Source organism: Malus sylvestris, chromosome 6 (genome assembly GCF_916048215.2).
Source record: "Malus sylvestris chromosome 6, drMalSylv7.2, whole genome shotgun sequence".
Taxonomy (NCBI): domain Eukaryota; kingdom Viridiplantae; phylum Streptophyta; class Magnoliopsida; order Rosales; family Rosaceae; genus Malus; species Malus sylvestris.
The window spans coordinates 25,737,928-25,759,691 of record NC_062265.1 but is presented as its reverse complement, the minus strand read 5'-3'; the positions used below and the strand labels follow the sequence as shown (position 1 = coordinate 25,759,691).

The window sequence follows — 21,764 nt, the reverse complement described above, 5'->3', positions numbered from 1 at the left end:
GCCATGTGATATGTCTTACTTGCTTTGTTTGGTGAAGTTGTGATAGATACCTAATTTTTAAGGATGAAAAATGTCACACAATTTTTTTTTAATTCATGACGCTGGTGAACCACAAAATAGTGGCTATAAGAAAGTTGAAATGTTTCTGTTAATCTTTCTAACCCCAAAAACGTAAACTGTCGTAACAAAACTACAACTGGTCTCTTTTTAAAATAAAATAAATTATCATGTTTATTGTATGCATAACATGTTCGTACCACAACGCCGAACTTACATAAATTACCGTTACAATTTCCACTGCAGAATCAGAGCGGTAAAAAACAAAAGTCAAAAAGTTAAAAACAGTACGGAAGGGGAATTTGCGTGATTGCATATCACGACAGCACAAGACGAGCCGACACTTGGCGCCTCCTTCTCCTGCCGCTTAAGCAATCGGTCAAACAATGCAGATCCCCTACGACGCACGCACGTACAACCGCTTCAGTCCACCAATCGCGATCTTGGTAAATCCACATAAAAGCGAGTGAGTGACAGAGCGAGAAAACAAACAGGAGGCTGCCCACGTTTTTTACCCAAATTTCCGAGCCATAAAGTATTCGTCTTTGCTCTGAACAAGCGGCAGGGTTGCGAAACTATTTAATTTTTCTGCGAGCTAGGGTTTTTGAGAAATTGGGAAATTTGAGGAAGATCAGTGGTCGGAGATGGCGGAGCTGTCGATGGAATCGCTGCCGTTGGGGTTCCGGTTCAGGCCCACGGACGAGGAGCTCATCAACCACTACCTGCGGCTGAAGATCAATGGCCGTGATTCTGAGGTCCGAGTCATCCCGGAAATCGACGTTTGCAGATGGGAGCCTTGGGATTTGCCAAGTAATTGTTTCTCTCCATCTCTGTCTTTTTCCTGTTTTTGGGGGGTTTTGAATTCGAATTTATGGTCGTTGTTTGTTTATTTGGGAGTTTGGAATTTCTGGATAAGAATATTTAATTGGCTGGATTGAGAATTTTCCTTTATTCCATACATCACCAGTGAATAATTCCTCCTTATTGCTATGCAGATTCGTTGCGTAGTTCCACTCTAATTGTGATAATTTAAATAATCATTCAAATTTTTAATTACCCATTTCGAATATTGTTGTAAGCTTTTAGATGTAAGTAGTGAATTTTTAATCTGCCTGAACTGAGGTATCGATTGTAATTGTAAAAGATAATACGAATTTTGAAGTACCCAATTTGAACATGGTAGTAAAGCTTGAAGCTTGAAGCCTTAAGCTGTACATAAGTGTAATTTGTGTTGTTGTGATGTGTGTTGCGCAGAATTATCAGTGATAAAGTCAGATGATCAAGAGTGGTTCTTCTTTTGCCCCCGGGATAGGAAGTACCCAAATGGCCATCGGTCAAATAGAGCCACTGATGCTGGATACTGGAAGGCCACAGGGAAGGACCGGACCATAAAGTCCCGTCAGTGCAAGTCTGCTTCTAACAGCAATGGCCAAGTTGGGATGAAGAAGACGTTGGTTTTCTACAGAGGTCGTGCCCCTAAGGGGGAGCGCACCAGCTGGATCATGCACGAGTATCGTGCCACTCAAAAGGAACTCGATGGCACTGGTCCAGGCCAGGTACTCCCTCCGCTTAATACTTGCCTTATTCATCCATTTTTCGCATATCTATATATATATATATATACTTGGATATGATGCATATTTTTAAATTGGTCTGTATTGGCACTGATAAATAAATTTGTACTTCTTCTGAATGATGTCTCACTAACTCTCCGATACAGGGTGCCTTTGTTCTCTGTCGCTTGTTCCATAAACCAGAAGAGAAGGCTGATGTACCAAAGTATGACGAAGTTGAACAAACTGGTTTATCTCCTACCACAACTAAGTCATCTCCTGATGAGTCCTCAGATATAATTCAGGAAACAGCTACATCAGAGATCCAAGGTGAAAATCAGGCGGAAGGTATCATGAGGTGGTTGACTGATAATTCTGACAACGTGACCCCTGATGCTCTCCCACCGCTACCTGACATTTTTATGGCCTCTGATGTGGAAGATCAAGGAGCAGTAGAAACGGGGATCCAGGTAAGATGTCCATTCTTGGTTTTGTTTCTGTCGCATTCATAATTGTACTCCTAAATTTGTACACAAGTTTACAGATGTTAACAACCAGTGACCAAATATTGTGATCTTTGTGCTTGTCAACTGTAGGGCCATCTGACAATAGAAGAAAATCCTGCATTCTATGAGTCTTTGGGCGGCCCGATTGATTGCAAAGTATTCACACCGTTGCATTCGCAGATTAATGCAGAGCTGGAACATTTTATGGGTTCACCTTTTACCAGTGACTTTGGCAATTATGATAATGGATTGTATTTTCAGGACGGCACATGTGAACAGGATGTATCCCTCACAGAGTTGTTGGATGAGTTCGGCAATAGCCATTATGAGAGCTCTTGTGAGGAGTCAACAAGTCAGAAGAACTTGGTCGTTGGAAATGAGACCTATTTATCTGGTAATGCGTGCACCACGCTGCCAGTAAACTCGTGTTTCAATGGTGCATGGGATAACACGGACGCCAATATCACCCAGGTATGGGTAAAATAAATAATTTCTTGTTTCTTGTAACCCACAATTTTGGCAATTCTTGGTTGTTTTCCTGTCTAGCCTGTTTAGTCTTCTTCATGGAATTGAAATTCTAAAATTAATCTTTTGAAATCAGTTCATAGTAATTTAGAAATGAAGGCAGACTGTAAACTGTTGCTTTGTTCTTGTGTACCAGCATGATCTGCAAAGGATGGCATCTGGCTTGTACAATGAGCAATTTGGTTCCGATGATCTGCAGAACACCTCATTTGGTTATTGGCAAGCTGAAGCCCAAGCATCGCTTGATGACCAAAAACCTAGAATGGGAAATATGGCGGACGGTTATTTATCTGAATGCTCATTTGCTGAGCAATTTCCTGTGAGTTCAGTCGATGATGGTTTGGATGATTCTACAAGTTGGAACCACGGTGTTGACCATGTTGGTGGAACTGGAATCAAGATTAGGGCTCGTGGTCCTCAACTACAACCAAATACAGATAACTTCGTATATCAGGGCACTGCTGCAAGAAGAATTTATTTATCAGTGGACCGTTCATCTGGGTCAAATACCAATGGCAATGAGGGCAATGAAAACTACAGCAGGGAAGAAGATGAAGTCCAATCAACTATTACACAGGTAAGGGTGTCCTTGTGAAGCTAACTTAATAATTCTTGTAACATGCATTTATCTAACTTTACACTGATTGTTTAATGCAGCCTAGAGAGGATATAGGGCAGAGTCCTACTTCTGATGAACAGGAGGAAGAGCATGCAATATTCAACGACAAAGAAGAATTATCCGGAAGGAATAATTCTATTAACAATGGTTGTGATCCTGATGGTAGAAGTAGAATCATGATTAGGACTCGGCAGCCTCAACAACGATCAAATTCAGACAGTTCAGTAACTCAGGGCACTGCTCCTAGAAGGATCCGTTTGCAGATGAATATTTCATCTGGGTCCATTGCTGATAGTAATGTGAGAGACACAGATGACGGGGGAGAAGATGAAGTACAATCAACTAATACTGAGGTAAGGGTCTTTGTGAGACCAAATTAATAACTCTGTTGTCGCTTATGCATTTTTAACTTAACTCTGATTGTTTCATACAGGCTAGAGAAGCAATACAGCAGAGTCTGACCTCAGATGAACAGGAGAAAGGGCATGCAGAAATCAATAATGAAGACTTGGCCACTATGAAGAATTCCGTCAGCTATGATTCTGATGTTGGTAGAACTGGAATCAAGATCAAGGCCCCCGAGCCTCAACAACCATTAAGTTCAGATGATTTTGTAACTCAGGGCACTGCTCCTAGAAGAATCCGTTTGCAGATGAAAAGTTCACCTTGGTCAGTTGCTGATAGCAATGTGAGAGATACAACCCCTGGTGAAGAAGATAATGTACAGTCAACTATTCATGAGGTAAGGATTATCAACGAAGCCAAAACAAGCATTCTCTATACATACATTCGATGTTCTAAGTGAGCAATATTGTTCCTTGCAGGTCAAAGAAGCCAGAGAGAAGATTTGTAATTTCGATGAGCAAGATGCAGAGTCCCATCTTTCGAAGTCAGACGTGAACAGGAAAATAATTGATGATTCACCAACAGAACTGGTTGATGAGAGCAGTGGAACTGCTGGAGAAGCCCCAAGAAAAGTAAGGTTAAGGACAGCAAGGGACGATGCATTACCCAGCAACCGTATTGGGAAGTCAATGCCTTCAAAGACACTGCCTAAGGGCCACGGCCTGAGTCCTACATTTGTTATTTCGGTTGGTATTCCTTTAGCTGTAACCCTGTTCGTTGCGTTTAGTGGGATTTGGATGACATTTAGACCTTGACATTGTTCGGAAGATGCCATAGGCGATCCACGATGTGTTTACTTTTAAGTTGAAACAGATTATTAGGCTTGTAATTGCATTATCATATGTGCGTGCAGATGTAACCTTAGATGAGGTAAATACTGACATAGTTTGTATTATCATTTCATCTGTTTTTGAGTTGGTTTTGTTTTCAATTGAAAGTATAACGTACAAGAAAATACTTGGGCTCCTTCTCTTGCAAGTAGCCACTCCTACTACCCACCATATATCTAGCACGTATTGAAAATTTTCCGTGTTTTTTGTGTATTGTGCATGCATATGTCTAATTGTGATTTGCAGAAAGTTTGGATACTTCTTGTTTTTACAAAGTCAAGCAATGACCTAACTTATTAATTACAAAAGATATACAGTGTTGTTCGTAGCTACGTTACGAACATAATAGTGTTTGGGACAATCGTTTACATGCTTGTGAGTGATACTCCTATGCATCGATATAGTGAGGTCACATTCGCTCTGGTTGAGAGTAAACCACTCACAATAAGGAGTCCCTCACACATTTTGTAAGTGACGTGACACTCAATTAATAATGTAGTGGAATCACATTTGCATCAATAACTGATAATCGTTCGTACGCTTTATGATAATCCCACACACAAAAAGGACTCAAACTAGTCCATCCGATTACAGTTGGATTAGCAGTAATCAAGTAGTCACAATGAGGGAGGATCCCGAGGATTCTCTAATCACATTCGTTCATCGTATATCGTGCGGTCAATTTTTGTGAAGTATTGTTTATATTCAATTTTCAATAAAAATATTTATAATGATTTCTGACCTCACAAAGAAGATTCGGCGAGAATCCTCCTTGAGTCACAGTGACATCTAACCAACGGAACGATGACATTAAAACAGCCGGCTATTAGGTGGGTTTTGCCGTTTTGGTCGAAAACAGCGGGCTAATGAAACGCCACAAGAACAACAAAGCTGCTTTGGAAAAAACAAAACAATATAAATATCCAAATTAAAAAAAACAGACCCAATATAACATATAGAATGACTTGCATGTTGCCTGGATTCTCTGTGATCTTGGTCTTCTGATTTAATAATATAAGTTACATATAAATTTCGTTTGAAATAATAATTTCACGTTAATTGAGTGATTTATGTACTCAGAACACAAATTAATACATTACAATATAAATAAAAATATATATTTTTAGTCTTTCTATTTGTAATATGACATGTGGGGCATCAGTTTATTGGTTGGTTACACAAAAAAATTACTCATAGTCTTGAACCCGTTTCATGAAATTTACTATATTTTAATTGTACATGCAAATTGCAATGTGTAGTGAAAGGACACAAAGAATAAGGGTAATGCTAAGGAGACTAAATTTGTAGATAAAATTTTGTAAACTAAATGACATGGAAGTTGATGATTGAATTATGACTTAAGCGTTGATAAACATGCTCATTCCTATTGAAAGGACACAAAGGATAAGGGTAATGCTATGGAGACAAAATTTTGTAAACTAATTGACATGGAAGTTGATGATTGGATTATGATTTAAGTATTGATAAACGTGTTCATTCTTATTAAGGATTAAATTGAAGTGCGGTATTGAAAGTCAATGATCAAATTTATCGATTTTTGAAACTCAGGAACCAAAATGAGAAGTTGAATCAATGTCAGGAACCATTTGCGATAAAAACTCTTATTTTGTGTAAATCCACGTGTCACTATTTCATTGGATTTGTGGGTCCAACATACAAACTAATAGAATAGTTGACGGAATCTTAACAGAAGAACCAAATTGATGTGCGGTAATGAATGTCAGGGACTACCTTGATTGATTTTGAAAATAAAGGATCAAAATGATAAATTTGATCAATCTCAAGAACTATTTGTGATAAAAAACCCTGATTTAATTTGTAAATTTTATCTATAATTTAGTCTACATGCAGATAATGATTGAGAAAAGCCAACGGCCAGTGAGTGACCTCCAACTGTTGTCATCTGCTTTCCTCCTTTTTCTTTTATTTTGAGTTAAAAAATATTCCAGATAAAACCGGACCCTGAATCCACAACGAGTCAACTCGTCTCAAAATCCACGTGGCAGCCAAGCACCCTGGAAAGTCTGGAAAGTTCCCTGACACTTAGATAGGGGAGCCGTGGGCGCCGCTGGAAAATCCCCAAACCCAAAACCAAAACCAAAACCAAAACCAAAACTAAAACCAGATGAGATCACATGTCCTTCCTCATAAATCCACTACCCACCACCGACTTTCACTTGTTTTGTACTTCCTATAAATTGTCAAACCCCGGAATCTAGAGAGAGAGAGAGTGAAGATCTAGAGAGAGAAGGTGCGGAATTTCCAGAGTTAAAGGCTTGCTTCTTTGATTTGGGTTTTTTGAGTTATTAATTGGGTAAGCGAGAAAATTTGAAAAAAAAAAAATGATTTTGGTGGCGGTGGTGACGGAGCTGATGAAGGAGTACACGGTGTTGCTGGCGAGGGTTTTGGAGCATTTGTTTCACTCGGCGCCTTTTCCGAGGAGGGTTCGGTTTCTGATCCTGAGGAATCTTCCGTTCGCTTCTACCTACCCGCAACATCCTCCTCCTCCTTTGATTGGAGCTCCTGCTGCTTAACCATTCAAGAACAAGGCTTCTTTTTTTTTTTTTTCTTTTTTTTTTTTTTTTGTGCATCTAAGGCTTCCTTTGTTAGTTGTTTTTGTTTTTTAATTTTCTTTTTGGAATTGTGAATTTGTGATGCGGGTTTCTGGTTTTGTGTAAATATTTGGAGTTATTTTTACTAAGTTGGCGTAAATTTGATTGCTTTTTGGTGGATGAAATGGCAACTGTACTTTGTTCTGTATTTCTTTAAAGTTAATAACTTTGGAATGCACCGATATTTGAACGGTTAAAATCCAGTCATGCGAATCCAGCCGTCCAATGAACCGAAATGCAAAGGTAGAACTTGAACATAAACTTTATATGAACATGTACCAATTTCATATTTTGAATTTTATTATAAACATTGGCCGATGAGTACATACTCTGTATGAACAATTTTATTTTATATTTTGTTTTTTTTTATTAAGGAGTGATTAGTTTTTAAAATTTTAAAGAGAGTATGAAAAAAATAATGGTAGAATAATTTTTCTTAATAAATGTATATTTTATCTTAATATTACATAATTACTGTTTTTGTTCTCCTTATGTAAATATTATGTATCAAAAGTGAGAGTAAAATAGGAAAAATAAGGATATGAGTATTATTTTGTCAAAAGGTAGAAAATTACTATTTTGCCATTCTCATATCAATATTGTACATTAAAAAATGAAAGCAAAATTGAAAAAAAGAGAAAAAAAAAGTTTACAATGCTCTTCTCTTAATAGAATAGAATATTATAAATTAATGAGTGAGAAACTTCTTCATTGTTCTAGGAGGATTCGTTTCATTGTAATTCGATCACCTATAATAATCTTGGATTAGTAATTATTAATTTCATACAGTCTAACCCATGTACTAATTACAAGAACGATTTAATCAAATTTTTACGTATGGATAATGATTCTTCCATTATCGTTGTTGTTGTCAGTTGTCATATCATTACTCTTATCCTTTCCTTATTATATTTTGTTTTAAGAGTTTGTGTCACTGTCCTTATTCTCTTGCCAAATGGACGACTTCGACTCTTCTGATTTGACGACGGTTTTCACTCCAAAACGAAAGAAGTTATGGATGGTTTGGGAGTGAGGTACTTAAAAAAAAAGCACACATGAAAAAAAATTGTGAGGATTTTAGGTGTTTGGTAAACTGAAAAAAAAGAGCTTATTTTGGAAGCTGCTATGAGAATAAGCTGAAATCAAAGAAAAAAGCTGAAGCTGCTATTTGTAGCTTTGGAAAACTGGCTTTTTTTTTCAAAGCACACGGAGCTACAATGCTCCTTTAATGAAAAGACCCACTATTAGACTACTTTTTTTTTTCAAAAGCACTTTTACAAAAAAGTTTATCAAACACTCTGCTGATTTTTTTCACAGCCGCTTATTCTCATAGCACAGCCGCTTATTCTCACAGCAGTTTTTTTTCAAAGCATAGCAATACCAAACCAGCCCTTAGTAGCTCAAGTTAGGGAATTCATAGATAATCATCCTTAAAATTATAAGACCATCTTCAATGGTGATCTAAAACTTAAAAATATTTAATCCAGGAACAACTTTTTTACACCAACCCTTCTGGTCTAAAATTTTAGCCCGAGATTATCAAAGAAAAAATTAAGGCTATTTTTTTTTAAATTAACTTTTAAAATAAATAAATTATGTAGACTATCCTAAATTAGTTTTATGAACATTTTAACCTAAAACTATTTAAATTCCGATAAATTTTGAAAAATCACTAAATCAATACATGAAAATCATGATAACCACATAAACTTAATACAAACGATATTTAATAAACCACATAAACTTTAAAAAAAAAAAGACAATTAATAAACCACATAAACTTAATACAATCGAAAAATTTGGAAATGAGAAGAAATGGTACAAAAATTGGAAGAATTGTAGGAGAAAAGTGGGTTTTGTGTGGATGTTTGAACAAATACATAGGTATTTATAGAGTTTTTGGTTGAATTTTAAGTTAAATAATTTTTTTTAAATTATTTTAGCCGTTGGATTTAAATTTGGACCGTTAGATCTTTTTTTTACTGTTAGATTTAATTATATTCGATCTAAGCCATTGGATTCAATAAATATATAAATATAAAACTAAAAAAAAAATATTTGAACGTGGACCGTTGGATTAACCAATGGTCCAATTACATTGGTCGTTGAATGAAGAAAAGTAGCCGTTGGGCTACAATGTACATGACACGCTGAGGTTGACAACCCACGTGTGGTGGGTCTCGGCTGGAAATTGTTGGGCGCATGCGTTCAACGTCTGGGTTTTTAGGGTGTGGGCTTCACAACCCATTTTTCACTCTCACCCGTGAATCCTATTTTATTTTGTGGGCTAAATTGTGGCTGGTATTTGCCTTCCTTTTAGGTTTGGTTTAGGTTTTGGGTTGGAGTGGGTTTTGGGGGTGGAAAAAGGAAATTTTAGGTTATAAGCCATCATTAGAGATGATGTAAGCCAATTAAGTAATCTTTCGAAAGAGAGTAGTATATTGAACTTCCAGTCCACGACTGACTTGATTCACAACCCTTTGACCAAGCAACCACAACAAGGAGAAGTACCCTCCAGCTTGGGCCTGAAAAGATAGCTACAGAGTCCAATAACCCTAGTCCAATTCCACACGACTTGGGCAGCAAGTTAGGTTTGAACCTTTGCCTTTGTAGTGAGGTCTTCTGTATTAACAGTTGACGTGAGATCATGCAGAATTATGCTCTCCCAATTCATGTAGACATGAGTTCCTAGTCTTGTTGGCCAAAAAATCGTCCATAATTAATAAGGCTTTGGAAAACAGTTGTTAGTGTTAAAACGTGACGTTTCCTTCTCATTTATTGAATTTTAAAAATACAAAGTCCAGAATTTTAGGGAATGCTAGAAAGATTGTTTTTAAAGATCGAAATTATAAATCGTCTTATGTGACACATGATGTGACATGCCAAGTTATATAATGCAACAAAATTTATAATCTCCTAACAAAACACAATTACATTTGACAAAAAAAAAAAAAAAACACAATTACAAATGAAAGTTAGGGAAATGTGATCACTCGTCCAATTCCATAGGTGTGATGTTTCATCATAAAAAAAGGATCAATACTCAACTTCAACTTGACCATGACCTAATAACCTCTTTATGCTCTTACTTCGCCATGTAGCAATTTCCTCCAACGAAAGCAAAATAGTCTAAAGTAGATCGTTTATCACTAGTAGATCCAGCTCAGTCTACATCAGTATACCCCTCAACATCAAGATGGCCATGTTTTGAAAACATCGTTTTGTCAGGTGCTGACTTCATAAGGTACAACCTACAATATCCATACAAGACTTCAATGTCTAAATGCGTAGGAAATAAAATACAACAGAGAATAAGGAGCAGCCAGCACGTGATATCTTCATATAGTGAACCTAGTCTACATATTGTTTGCTTATACATAAAATTCAAGATATACTTCACATTGTAGTTAGTTGGTCCTATCACCTTTATATTAATTAATTTTATAAATATGATGATATTACCACTACATCTAGGGTTTGGAAAAGTTTATTCTCTGGATGAACCCGATGCTGTTTTGGCAATAAAGTACAATATTATAGCAAAAAAAAAAAAGAAGACCTGAGGGAGTGATGGGCTTAAAAATGGCAAAGATTAATTCCACATATGGATGGAAGGAAAAACATGTTGAGAACCACAGAAGGAAACCATGGAGTGAACACAATTTTCTGGGGACAGGAGGAACTGAAGTGGGTGCTGCAGAATATGTTCCACCTTTATTTTTATGGACCATGCAAGTCCAGGAAGTTTTGTTGAGTTCCCATGTGTTTGGACGTACAAAATGGACCAGCTTTAGTAACCAAGTTACATCTCACATCATTTTGTGTAAATTTCCCACTAGATTGTCAGGGACAACTCTAGTTTTTGTATGATTTTGTGTGAAATTTAAGTAACAAACGACCACAAATTCGAACCTGAAGAGGTTTCTCTTTAGCGATGTAAAATTGTAACATTTTCATCTAAGGGAAAATATCTTTCTGGTGAAGCTAACCAAGAAGTGGTGGATTGACTTCAGCAAGTAAAATCAATTTGTTAATTGATATCCGGGAACACAAAGGTATGCTAGTGTGACGGTATCCACATGATTGTCCCTCATGGAGCATTCTAGTATATGCAAGTCTTTTTCCTGCATAGGGTCAAAGACACCATTGAATTAACCTTGGGGATCGGCTCAATTGGAAAGATTGAAAGGGGAACTGACCAAAGACTAGGGCTGCTCTCCTCTACAGTCGTTTAGCATCATGACTAACCGCCCTTGCCAATTCTTCCAATTTTGCAGTCAGAATTTTAGGGGATTCCCGACTTAATTACAAGTTTGTCTCACCTTCTTAATGTGTGGTTTATTTTCCCTAATAATTTGTTTTTGGGGTTTTGCAATTTGTTTGTAGGTTCTTACCTATTAGTTAGGTTTTGTTTGAAAGGGTTGGATTTCATGTCCACCCCCACCCCCTAACCTCCTCCTTCTCTTTTCCTTGTACGTTTCTTTCAAGAGTGGTTAGGTTACTGCCCTAGATCTATGCTTGTTATTGTTTCTTTCCTTTATGAATGATAAGGTTTATGTCTATCATGACTAGGTCACTACTACAAAAGTACCCATTAGTGTCATTTGAAAAAACGACAACAAAAGTTTATTACTATCGAATATTAGCAAAAATCCGACACAAAATCATGTATTGGCGGATAAAAGAACCGACATCATTGCTTGTGTCACAAAAAGATTTTTGATGTCTGTTAGTCCCCTTAAACTGTCAAGAAAACACAAAGCGTTTTAAAATAAAAAAAGGACAGTAATGTCGGTTACAGGCGACATTAAATACTGAGACAGACTGTCAGATAAAGCAAGTTTATGTCGCTTCTAACCGACACCACTAACCATTAATAAATAAAAATAAATAAAGCTAACACTTTCTTCTCGTCGGATAAAGACACATTTTGTCGTTCATAACCGATAGAAAATATGTTAATAATTAAAAAAAGGGTAAATTACATAAAACTACTTCAACTATTGGGTCATTAACAGTTTCATACCTCGTCTTTAAAAAGTTTCAATGTCATACCATATCTTCGAATTTGTTGCAATGTCATACCTCTTGTCAGTTGTCTGTTAATTCATCTGTTAAATGCTAACATGGCATGAGACGGGGCCTATTTTCTATTAAAAAATTAATAAAATAATAATTTACCCTTAAAAAAAATTTAAAAAAAAAAAACCCACACCTATCTTCCCTGACCCCTTCCCCTTCCCTGCAACCCAGATCCCTTCCCCTTCCTCTTCCCTGCAACCCCAGACCCCTTCCCTACCCACGCCAACAGCTCCAACCTTCCCCACATCCTATCTTCCTCCTCCCCCAGACCCACCTCTTCCTTCTCTGCCGCCCACCCCTCTCCCAGACTGGGCGTATTTATGTGACAGCGCGTACTTCTCCCCCCAGACCCACCTCTTCCTTCTCTGTATCGTTTTTGTCCGAATGTTCCCGGTAGAGATGGTGGGGCGATTTTTGGTGATGGCAGGATTAGGATTGAGTTTTTTGGCATTGGTTGAAGAACTCATAATCCGGCAACGATGGAGGGTAGAAATTTTCCCACTTACACATGGAGGAGGCCTGCGCCGGTGTTGGTAAAAGGCAGGGGTGGAGGAGGAAGATATGATGTGGGGAAGGTTGAAGCTGTTGGCGTGGGTGGGGAAGGGGTCAGGGGTTGCAGGGAAGGGGAAGGGGTTGGGGAAGATGGGTGTGAGGTTTTTTCTTTAATTTATTAATTAATTAATTTTTTAAGGGTAAATTATTATTTTAATAATTTTTTAATAGAAAATGGCCCCGTCTCAAGTCACGTCAGCATTTAACAGATGAATTAACAGACAACTGACGGGAGGTATGATATTGCAACAAATTCGAAGATAAGGTATGATATTGAAACTTTTTAAAGACGAGGTATGAAATTGTTAATGACCCAATAGTTGAGGTAGTTTTATGTAATTTACCCTTATAAAAAAAAATATAAAAACGACAATTTCCGTTTTTGAATAAATAAAAATAAACAAAACTAATAATTATCCGCCAATACACATTCATAAGAGTTCAAAAGAAAATTTCACCCATTTCTGAGCTTTTCAAATTTTTCCCATTCCCATGTGCTAAATTTTGGGTGTCATCTTCCAAATTGTCAAGGCATGATATATGCTCTATTTCTACAGGTGAATTCGTAAAGCTTAGACATTATTGATATATGATGAATTTTTGAGACTATTCTAAAAGGAATGATTGCTCAAGTAGATATAGTTCTCACATATTATGGTAGTCTCTGTAATCCCCTAGCAAGCAAACCATTGATGGGTTCCCCTTGAAAGCTTGGTTAGAGAACACGCTCACCTACACACACACTTCAGAACTCAATTCATACATATAGGGGAGAGAGAGAGAGAGAGAGAGAGAGAGAGAGAGAGAGAGAGAGGGAGGGAGAGAGAGTACCACAAAGTCCCAAATTTCAATCCCACTGGGAAATCATGAGGACAATGAAGAACTCACTGAAATCGAATCGAACGGAGAGAAAGAACAACCGGGAGATGAGTAGAATGGCAAGCCAAGGAGGGGCGACATATGAGTGAGTTTTGAGTTGTGGGGTTCAAAATTTTCTTTTAGGGGAAAGGGGGAGGAAATTAAATTGCACCCAAAAGGTTTTACGGAAAAAATCTGGAAGGAAGAACCCAAAAATCAGCCCCCCCCCCTCCCTCACTCTTTCTTTCTCTGTAACCATCCTTCAAATCCCCCAATCCCTCCCTTTCTATTTATCTCTCTGCAATTTCCCCTCAAATCCCTCACCGAATCTCTCTATGTCGGTTTTAAATACACCGTCGGATAGAACCAACATCACTATTTTATGTGCAAAGAATGGCCCGCCCAAAATTTAGCACGCGGGAAATTTCCCGCCCATTACCCTTAGATAAACTGTTTAAAAATCAATTTATTTCAATTGACAAGAAGTTTTAAAATATTTAAAAATAATTATTATTGTCGGATAGAAGCGAAGAAAATAGAGTGGAGGAAGGGTGTGGGGAGATATATAGAAGAAACGTTCCAGGAAAGCTATATACATAAAAGTTAAAAACCAAAAACTAAACTATTCTGAGTTATTCATTCTTCTGTAATTCTTCTCCTTTCTCCCATTACCATTTTTCATTCTTCATTTCTCCTTGTATTTTCTTTAATTATATCTTAAACACAAAAAAATCAAAAACTTAAAATGAAAATCAAACGGGCTCTAAATTTTGAGGAAGCGCAAACATGCTCTTCATGTCGACTACGCCTCAACTCTGGAATTTTCTGATTTGATGCAGACAAAATTCTGGTTGCAGCTGTAAGTCTCCAGCTAATTCTTTAATCTCTTTCAAAGTTGTATTAAAATTATATGTAGAAAACCAGGCATCTGTGAGCACATTGTATGGCAAAAAGCGATCACTGAAACTACATCACCATATTCTCTTGGACAGAATCTCTCATCTCATCTGCTGCAAGATATTATTGGGTGTTGGGATTATTATAGAAGAACCTCTAAGATTTTACGTGTGTATTGCGCCCTGCCTTTCCAACTGTCCAACACCAACAGTACTAGACTACTAGGAATACATGTAAAGTGTTTGATTTGAAAAATTAGTACTACGGTTTTATTTTTCTTCACTTCTTAGAAGATGTCTCAAGTTCGACTCATATGAATGATAATAACGTATAATACTTGTTAGAGGAGAATATATCAGGAAACAATAAAAAAAATAGAAATAAAAGAACTTGATGCATGATGCATGGTATCGTAAATTATTTATTTAGACGACTTATTCTTTTTTTCTACTGTTCGTCTCCTGAAGTTTGATATGTCATGCGCAACGAATGGTTTGTCCAAGATTTAAACCATATTGCATAAATGTCATCAAAATATATGCAGGTAAAGGCAGAATAACAATAATGAAGAATCAAAACCCTCCCATTAAACCAGAATTATTCCGGAATTGTTCTGTAATAAGAGGTAAGAACGCAAATGCAGGATTACGTGGGATAGCATTCTTCCATTTATTTTCTAAATTATAAGTATTACAAAGGATAATACTAAAAAAAGCAAATGAATGACAATGTGGCTACTACAAAAGCACACCAACTAGTCATGTCAATTAATTGATTTTTGGGTAAACAAATCACATGTATATGGCCCAAAGCAGAGAAACTTTTCAGTGTGATCAGTACACAAAGTGATATATCATGTATCATTATACAAATTATGGAATATGTGTGCTAAAAATTTAATAACTTAAAAAATAAAATTTTCCACCACTCCTATTAAAACACGTGGTGTATCACTTGTGTTCCCATCACAATTAAAAATTTCTCATTTCTGATGCTGTTTGGTCTGGTGAGTGGCTGCTGAAAATAAAATTGCCATCATTTTGTTTAGCACTTTGGTGATTATATTTATAATTTTGTAGCTATGTAGTTTAATGATAGAACTTCAAGCTGATAATTTTAACTAAAAAGTATATAGAGCCTAACGATTCCATTTCTTGCAATATTGTAGCTACTATAACTCGAGAAAAAGCATTTAAACTCGAGTGCAAGAGGCAAGACAAAAACTACCATGCCTATGTGCACCTAAAGATTTATTTTTTATTTTTTATATAGGCTTGTGAGAATGTAAAACCCCTATATATAGGATAGAAAGGCATATAGCTTAATAGAAATGTGGGAATATAACTTTGTTATCAGACTTTCTAAATACATGGTGCTGGCTGTGTAGTAATTTTATTTTAAAAAGATGGTTAATATATAGATAATACATATATATATATTTAGAATACATTTTTCCCTTTGCATCAAAACCCATCTTTCCAATTCCTTAGTAAGATCATCCATATCCGTAGAAGACATGATATATTCTCTTCTCAGTGTCAGCAGCCATGTTAGCTTGATCTACATATCAAGCATTAATGTGAGGATTTAGATACCATGCCTTGTCTAAAGGTCTAATAATTTGGGAGTCCTATTCCCTAAATCCACAAGATCTTAAACACCAAGAAAGCTGCTAAGTTGGAATTGTTTTTAGACAGCTTTGGAATCTATTACCAAACTGAGATCAAACTTCAGGGATAAAGGATGCCACTTGCCAATCCAAACGGGAATATCTTTTAGGCCTGGGTTTGTCTTAGAGTTTCCCTATAGCTATCTTTCCTTCTCTCGTATAAATATACACAACTTGTGGTTATGGCAAACCTACTAAAGAGAACATTTGGCTCTTTCATATCTTCCATTGCATGCTACTCTTACTTTAACAACCACGATCATCACCACCACCACCACCACTACCAAAGCTTCATCAACAATAAGAAAATCAAACACAGCATGCCAAGGGGTCGGCCGCTTTCGCTACAGGTTCGCTTTCATCCCCGTTGTTTTGTTTTCTTTTTTTCAAGGTATCTCACATGTGTAGCGTGAAAGTTCACCATGCATGGCTTCTCTTCCTCCCTCAAGTTCTCTCCTTAAACAGACACGCACGCACATAAATATATTCCCTCAAAGTACTATTTGTTTTATTCATATGAGAAACAAAGAACACAAATCTTTCTCGTCAAGTGGAGAGAAATCGATTTGAGAAACCACGTTTCAAAGTGGTTCAAAGAGTAATGATCATGTTTTAAGCAGACTAAGTTACTAACCATGATAGAGATCTGCAACCATGTCCCAATCTTGTTAATCATTCATCGATTTATATCTTAATTAAATGATGTTTCTTGTAACATAAGAATATTAATCATGATTCATGAGGTACAAGTTCAATCTGCATCCCAACTCGGCTTTTCTTAATTAATCCCCTTTTAGCTTCCAATCAATAACTGCTTAAAGTATTAAGCTGTCTGAAACCAACAAAAGGAACGAAGGAATAAAAAGAAAGGAAGGAAAAACCAAAACATACTTTTTTGCAATACGAGAACAGATTCTGAAACCGTGTTTGCTTTATAGACTGTGGAGCTCAAAGTCAGGATGTGCTGCACTGGCTGTGAAAGAGTGGTGAAAAATGCCATTTTCAAGCTCAGAGGTACACTATCAAAATAATCATTCATTTTCTGTTTTTGAAATTAATATCAATTTTTCACTTGGGAATAGGGCAATGAATGTGCACAAATGTATATGTTATGTATTCAGGGATTGAATCTGTGGATGTGAATCTACCATTGGAAAAGGTGACGGTAATTGGGTACGTTGATCGCAACAAAGTCCTCAAGGCAGTGAGGAGGGCTGGAAAAAGGGCCGAGTTCTGGCCCTACTCCAACCCTCCATTGTACTTCACATCTTCAAATGACTATTTTAAGGACACAACCAATGAATTCAAAGAGAGCTACAACTACTATAGGCATGGCTACAATGTTGGGGACAAACATGGGACCATTCCAGTGACTCAAAGGGGAGATGACAAAGTTAGCAACATGTTCAATGATGATAATGTCCATGCGTGTTGCCTTATGTAACTCTACTACACAAGAAAACAAGGCTTATGTGACGGAAATATATATGACTACGAGAAATATGTGTGTTATTCTTATGTAGTAATATGCATGATTTGGATGGAGAAAAGAAAATAAATAAATTAATTTGTCAATCTCCATCATAGTGTTGTACAGTATGCAGGCTTGGTTTCATGCTGAATAGTTGTAGGAGTGGGGAATATATTCAATGGAACAATTTCAGGACTTGATTGTATGCAGTTTTTGTTTCATGATCATGTTTCATTTATCTATCTTTTCCCTCCATATTTCATGATTTGGATTAGGTTATTACAGCAGATTATTTTGGCGTTTTCACTTGAAAGGGATTCTCTGCAGCCTTGTCATCCAGGGTGTGGTCACCCTCAACTCAAGCACATTTGATTCCAATTTTTATTGGTTGCCCTTTATACTTCAATCCTTTCAGGACTTGATTGAGTACATGTTCATTGTTGAGACCTTTGAGAGCACTCAGAACTAAGAAATGAAAAATAATGTCTCCTTGATTCTTTTTTTTTTAGAAATGATAAGTAGACTTTCTATGACTCTCTGTCACCTTTTTGTTTTTTTTTTGCACAATTTCTGTGTCAACATAAACATTATAAAATATTATGCAAAAAAAATGTGGTGGCGGAGAGTTACAATTTGAAAGTCTCCTTAGCATTTCTCTCTTTCTTTTGATTGGAAAAAAAATATTCATTAAGTAGAAAAATGATTACACGCCAACTCAAAGAAGGCAAAATAGCCCAAAATACATTGGGGTAATGCAGAAACACACAACCCAACCCAATAAACAAACAAAAACAAAAACCCTAATCCTTATCCTCCAAACACAGAGTGCAGCTCCCACCATAGCCACGAACATCTTGCCAGCAGCCACCATGGTAGGAACACTAGAGAAAACAACTTAGTGGTTAATTCAATGAAGACATCATAGCACAAAAATTACAGACATTGTAGCACAAAATTACAAAGTCGTAATCAGAAGCACATCACAACAGATTTCCTCACTGGAAACACCAAACCGAAAAATAGTCACCGAATCCAAGTCCTCTTCACCAATTCCTGTAAATATATACAAACACGGTAATACATGGATAGAAGGTGAGGCTAATAGGAATCTAAAATACCTTTACTTTGGTCAAAGCCGCAAAACACTTGGCCTCGAGGAGAATCTAGTATGCCGGTCAGGGAGGAGAAGCGAGGGAGGGAAATGTATTACTTGGTATCCGGTTTGGAGCCCGCAAATCAGAGCAAAGGATGAGGTAGGGATGGATTATGAGGAAGGAAGGTAGAAAAAAATGGTGGAAGGAGATGGAGGTTTAGGTTTGAAGAGGCATGCCTAGAGGAAAGAGAGAGGGTGGAAAACTAAAGAGAAATATGACGAAAAACGCTAGAGCAGCAACAATATGTGCCGAGGCAGGGGCATAAATGACACATCCCAACCCGGTTGAAAAAAAGCCCAAAACCCGCGGCCCAAACCCATGACCCAATTGCCTTAACCCGAATCCATTTAAGATTTAGGAGGGAATAATCCCTTGGAATATTTTGTTAACCTTCCAGTTAACTTTAACAAAATATTTCATTTGAGAAGGAAATATTCCGTTAAAGTTAACTGTTGACCATTAGTTGACTTTTTTTTACTTTTTCAAAATTTTCTCGAAAACCCATCTAAGCTAATTTCGACACTCTGAGTCAGTTTTTGACATCCATTTAGTAGAATTCCAAAGTTTTAATGTAGTTGACCGCGGGGGTGACTCGGTTGACTTTTTAGGGTTGACCCTTGACATTTTACAAAATTTGCCCAGGACCCTTATCAACATATTTTGACGCGCTGATTCTGAATCCACGCTCAATTTTCTCAAATTTAATCATTTAAGTTAAGTTTTACTAATGGGTCTCACTATTATGCTTAGGTGCGATTACTATTGGAGACTCCAGCTTTCCTAGTTTGAATGGCTGCGATTTTGCAAGTATCTGTGAATGAGTCGTTTCTTTTATATAGTATATATATATTTGTTAGGTTCCACATATATATTTATAAGAAATGTCGTATTGTTGGGAAATTATGAAATAATCCTACGGAATGCACATGTAAGCTTACTATAAGGGGATGCCTTAATTATATTTACGGTCAGGAATAGTATTATATTAACTAGAATTGTTGAATTGCTGTGGCATGATCATATTTACGTTATCTGCTCATCGTGTACTATACTGGTGTCAGTACTCGCCTTGGCCAGGGCCAAGCTTCACATGTATGTTCACATCGCACCGTACGCTCACTTTGGATCCATTGTAGGTGCCAATCCTATCCTAGATTGCAATAGGCAATTATGATTCGTATGTGATGCGTATAGCGCCAGTCTTCACGTGATTACTATAGCGTAAATCATTATTACACCCAGTTCTGTTCATGTTAGAATATCTCTACATGAACTCGTGTGTCAGCATATGTCGATGAGCATTCGATGTGATATGTTTGTTTATGTGAGATTATGTGATTACCAAACATTAGGCATTTATTTACGAAATATTGTGACGTATTGAATTCTTGAGATATTGTAGGCTACGATAAGTATTTTCACACTATACGTAGTATGTATATTTGAAAACTATACCTATTTTACGGCAAGGGGTTATTATGTTTCGGAAAGGTTTTTACAAAGCTTTATTTTTAGGCTCACTCACCCTTGTTTTTCACCCCTCCAGGTTTAAGTGGTTGAGTATTCGTGTCGATAAGGATTCTTGGCAAATCTTGGTATTGGAGATCACCTTCGATGATATAATTCCATTCTACTTTTATTGTACTTTACTTATGCTCTGACATCACGTGTGAAAGGGGTTCATTCCCGCTCACAAATGCACTCTTATAATTAGGCACTTTTAGTTTTAAATTTATTCACATTTTTCACATTTTTCACATTACTATACTTTATGGCTTCGTCACCCTCCGAGTGTCGACCAACACAGCTCGATTCGGGGTCTAGGTGGACATCCCAGGTCAGGGTGTGTCAATAAAGCCCAAATCTAATATAAGTAACACTTTGTTTGGATGAGGAAATTTAAGATTCCTAAAGAATTTTAAAATGATGGAAATTGAAATGATGAGATTTATTTAATAGAATTTGTGAATTTTTTTGTTTGGTTAACCTAAAAGAAGAATGAAATTTGTTGATGCACAAAATCAGTGAGGACTTTGGTACAACAGAAAGTGTTAAGTTTATGACCTTTGCTAGATTGCTCCGGTCACTAGTGTGGATAAGTATGTAAATGGATAGAGACAGGGACGCAAACATAAGATGTACGTGATTCACCCAGATTGGCTACGTCCACGGAGTAGAGGAGTTCTCATTAATTGTGAAGGGTTTACACAAGTACATAGGTTCAAGCTCTTATTTTATGAGTACTAGTGAATGATTTAGTACAAATGACATTAGGAAATATTGTGAGAGAATGATCTATATTTATAAAAGAGAGTTTCTAGTTTCATTCTGACATTGACACGTGTCGTGTTGTGATTGGCTTTTGATGTTGACACATGTCACGCTATGATTGGCTTCTGATGTCGACACATGTCACGCTGTGATTGGCCTTCTAGTTGAAGGGAAACTCTTCTGGGTCCTTGACGGTATAACGTTGACCGGTGCTCAGTAGTTTCGGGATTGGTCAAGTATGGTACAAACAGTGCTCCCCTAAGTTCTCGAGTGAGGGAAGCTCCTCGGTTAGGGACTTGTAAGATCCAAGCTATTGAGTAATCACGAAACTTCTAAGTACCGAAGTGTGGTATCATTTTCACTTGCCTTATCTGTCTCATATATAGGTGTGACATATTTTCTGGAAGTACTTTTCCTCCATCTAGAAGTGGTATCTTTAACCAATGAAGATGCACAAGGTAATATATCAATTTCACTTGAAGCTTACTTGTAGTTTCGGGCTTGGTCAAGTACAATACAAACCCTATAGTAAGAGTCCCCCAAGTCGCCGAGCTAGGAGATTTGCCAAAGGAGGTAACAGACAAGGTAAGCAATCAGACTTCCAAGCAAGCAACCTGGATCGGAGGTTCGACTTCGGCTTCCGGTTGATTGTTCTTCTTTTCCTTGTGTCATAAACAGCAAC

The 21,764-nt window shown here is 37.0% G+C and overlaps 2 protein-coding genes and 1 long non-coding RNA gene across 3 annotated transcripts; 2 read left to right on the top strand and 1 right to left on the bottom strand.

The window, feature by feature from the left end:
* The first annotated feature begins 538 nt into the window (after positions 1 to 538).
* Positions 539 to 4,620, top strand: LOC126626527 (NAC domain-containing protein 14-like). The gene is made up of 8 exons (XM_050295879.1): positions 539 to 867; positions 1,312 to 1,613; positions 1,778 to 2,080; positions 2,207 to 2,587; positions 2,778 to 3,218; positions 3,299 to 3,613; positions 3,694 to 4,002; positions 4,085 to 4,620. The coding sequence occupies exons 1-8, from the start codon at positions 702 to 704 to the stop codon at positions 4,418 to 4,420; spliced, it is 2,553 nt and encodes an 850-aa protein (XP_050151836.1). The 5' UTR covers positions 539 to 701; the 3' UTR covers positions 4,421 to 4,620.
* Positions 4,621 to 10,120: 5,500 nt separating this feature from the next.
* Positions 10,121 to 13,831, bottom strand: LOC126626541 (uncharacterized). Its single transcript, XR_007624721.1, has 3 exons — positions 13,594 to 13,831; positions 13,412 to 13,494; positions 10,121 to 10,379 (listed from the first exon to the last, which is right to left on the bottom strand). It is a non-coding gene; the product is annotated as an uncharacterized LOC126626541 (long non-coding RNA).
* Positions 13,832 to 16,017: 2,186 nt separating this feature from the next.
* Positions 16,018 to 17,852, top strand: LOC126626535 (heavy metal-associated isoprenylated plant protein 30-like). Its single transcript, XM_050295896.1, has 3 exons — positions 16,018 to 16,536; positions 17,125 to 17,200; positions 17,308 to 17,852. The coding sequence occupies exons 1-3, from the start codon at positions 16,369 to 16,371 to the stop codon at positions 17,628 to 17,630; spliced, it is 567 nt and encodes a 188-aa protein (XP_050151853.1). The 5' UTR covers positions 16,018 to 16,368; the 3' UTR covers positions 17,631 to 17,852.
* The last annotated feature ends 3,912 nt before the right edge of the window (positions 17,853 to 21,764 follow it).

Coding starts and splice junctions, on each gene's coding strand:
- LOC126626527 (XM_050295879.1), top strand. CDS start 702: ATGGCGGAGCTGTCGATGGAATCGCTGCCGTTGGGGTTCCGGTTCAGG. Junction 2,081..2,206: donor CAGTAGAAACGGGGATCCAG/GTAAGATGTCCA, acceptor TGTCAACTGTAG/GGCCATCTGACAATAGAAGA. Junction 4,003..4,084: donor TACAGTCAACTATTCATGAG/GTAAGGATTATC, acceptor TGTTCCTTGCAG/GTCAAAGAAGCCAGAGAGAA.
- LOC126626535 (XM_050295896.1), top strand. CDS start 16,369: ATGGCAAACCTACTAAAGAGAACATTTGGCTCTTTCATATCTTCCATT. Junction 16,537..17,124: donor GTCGGCCGCTTTCGCTACAG/GTTCGCTTTCAT, acceptor TTTGCTTTATAG/ACTGTGGAGCTCAAAGTCAG. Junction 17,201..17,307: donor TGCCATTTTCAAGCTCAGAG/GTACACTATCAA, acceptor TTATGTATTCAG/GGATTGAATCTGTGGATGTG.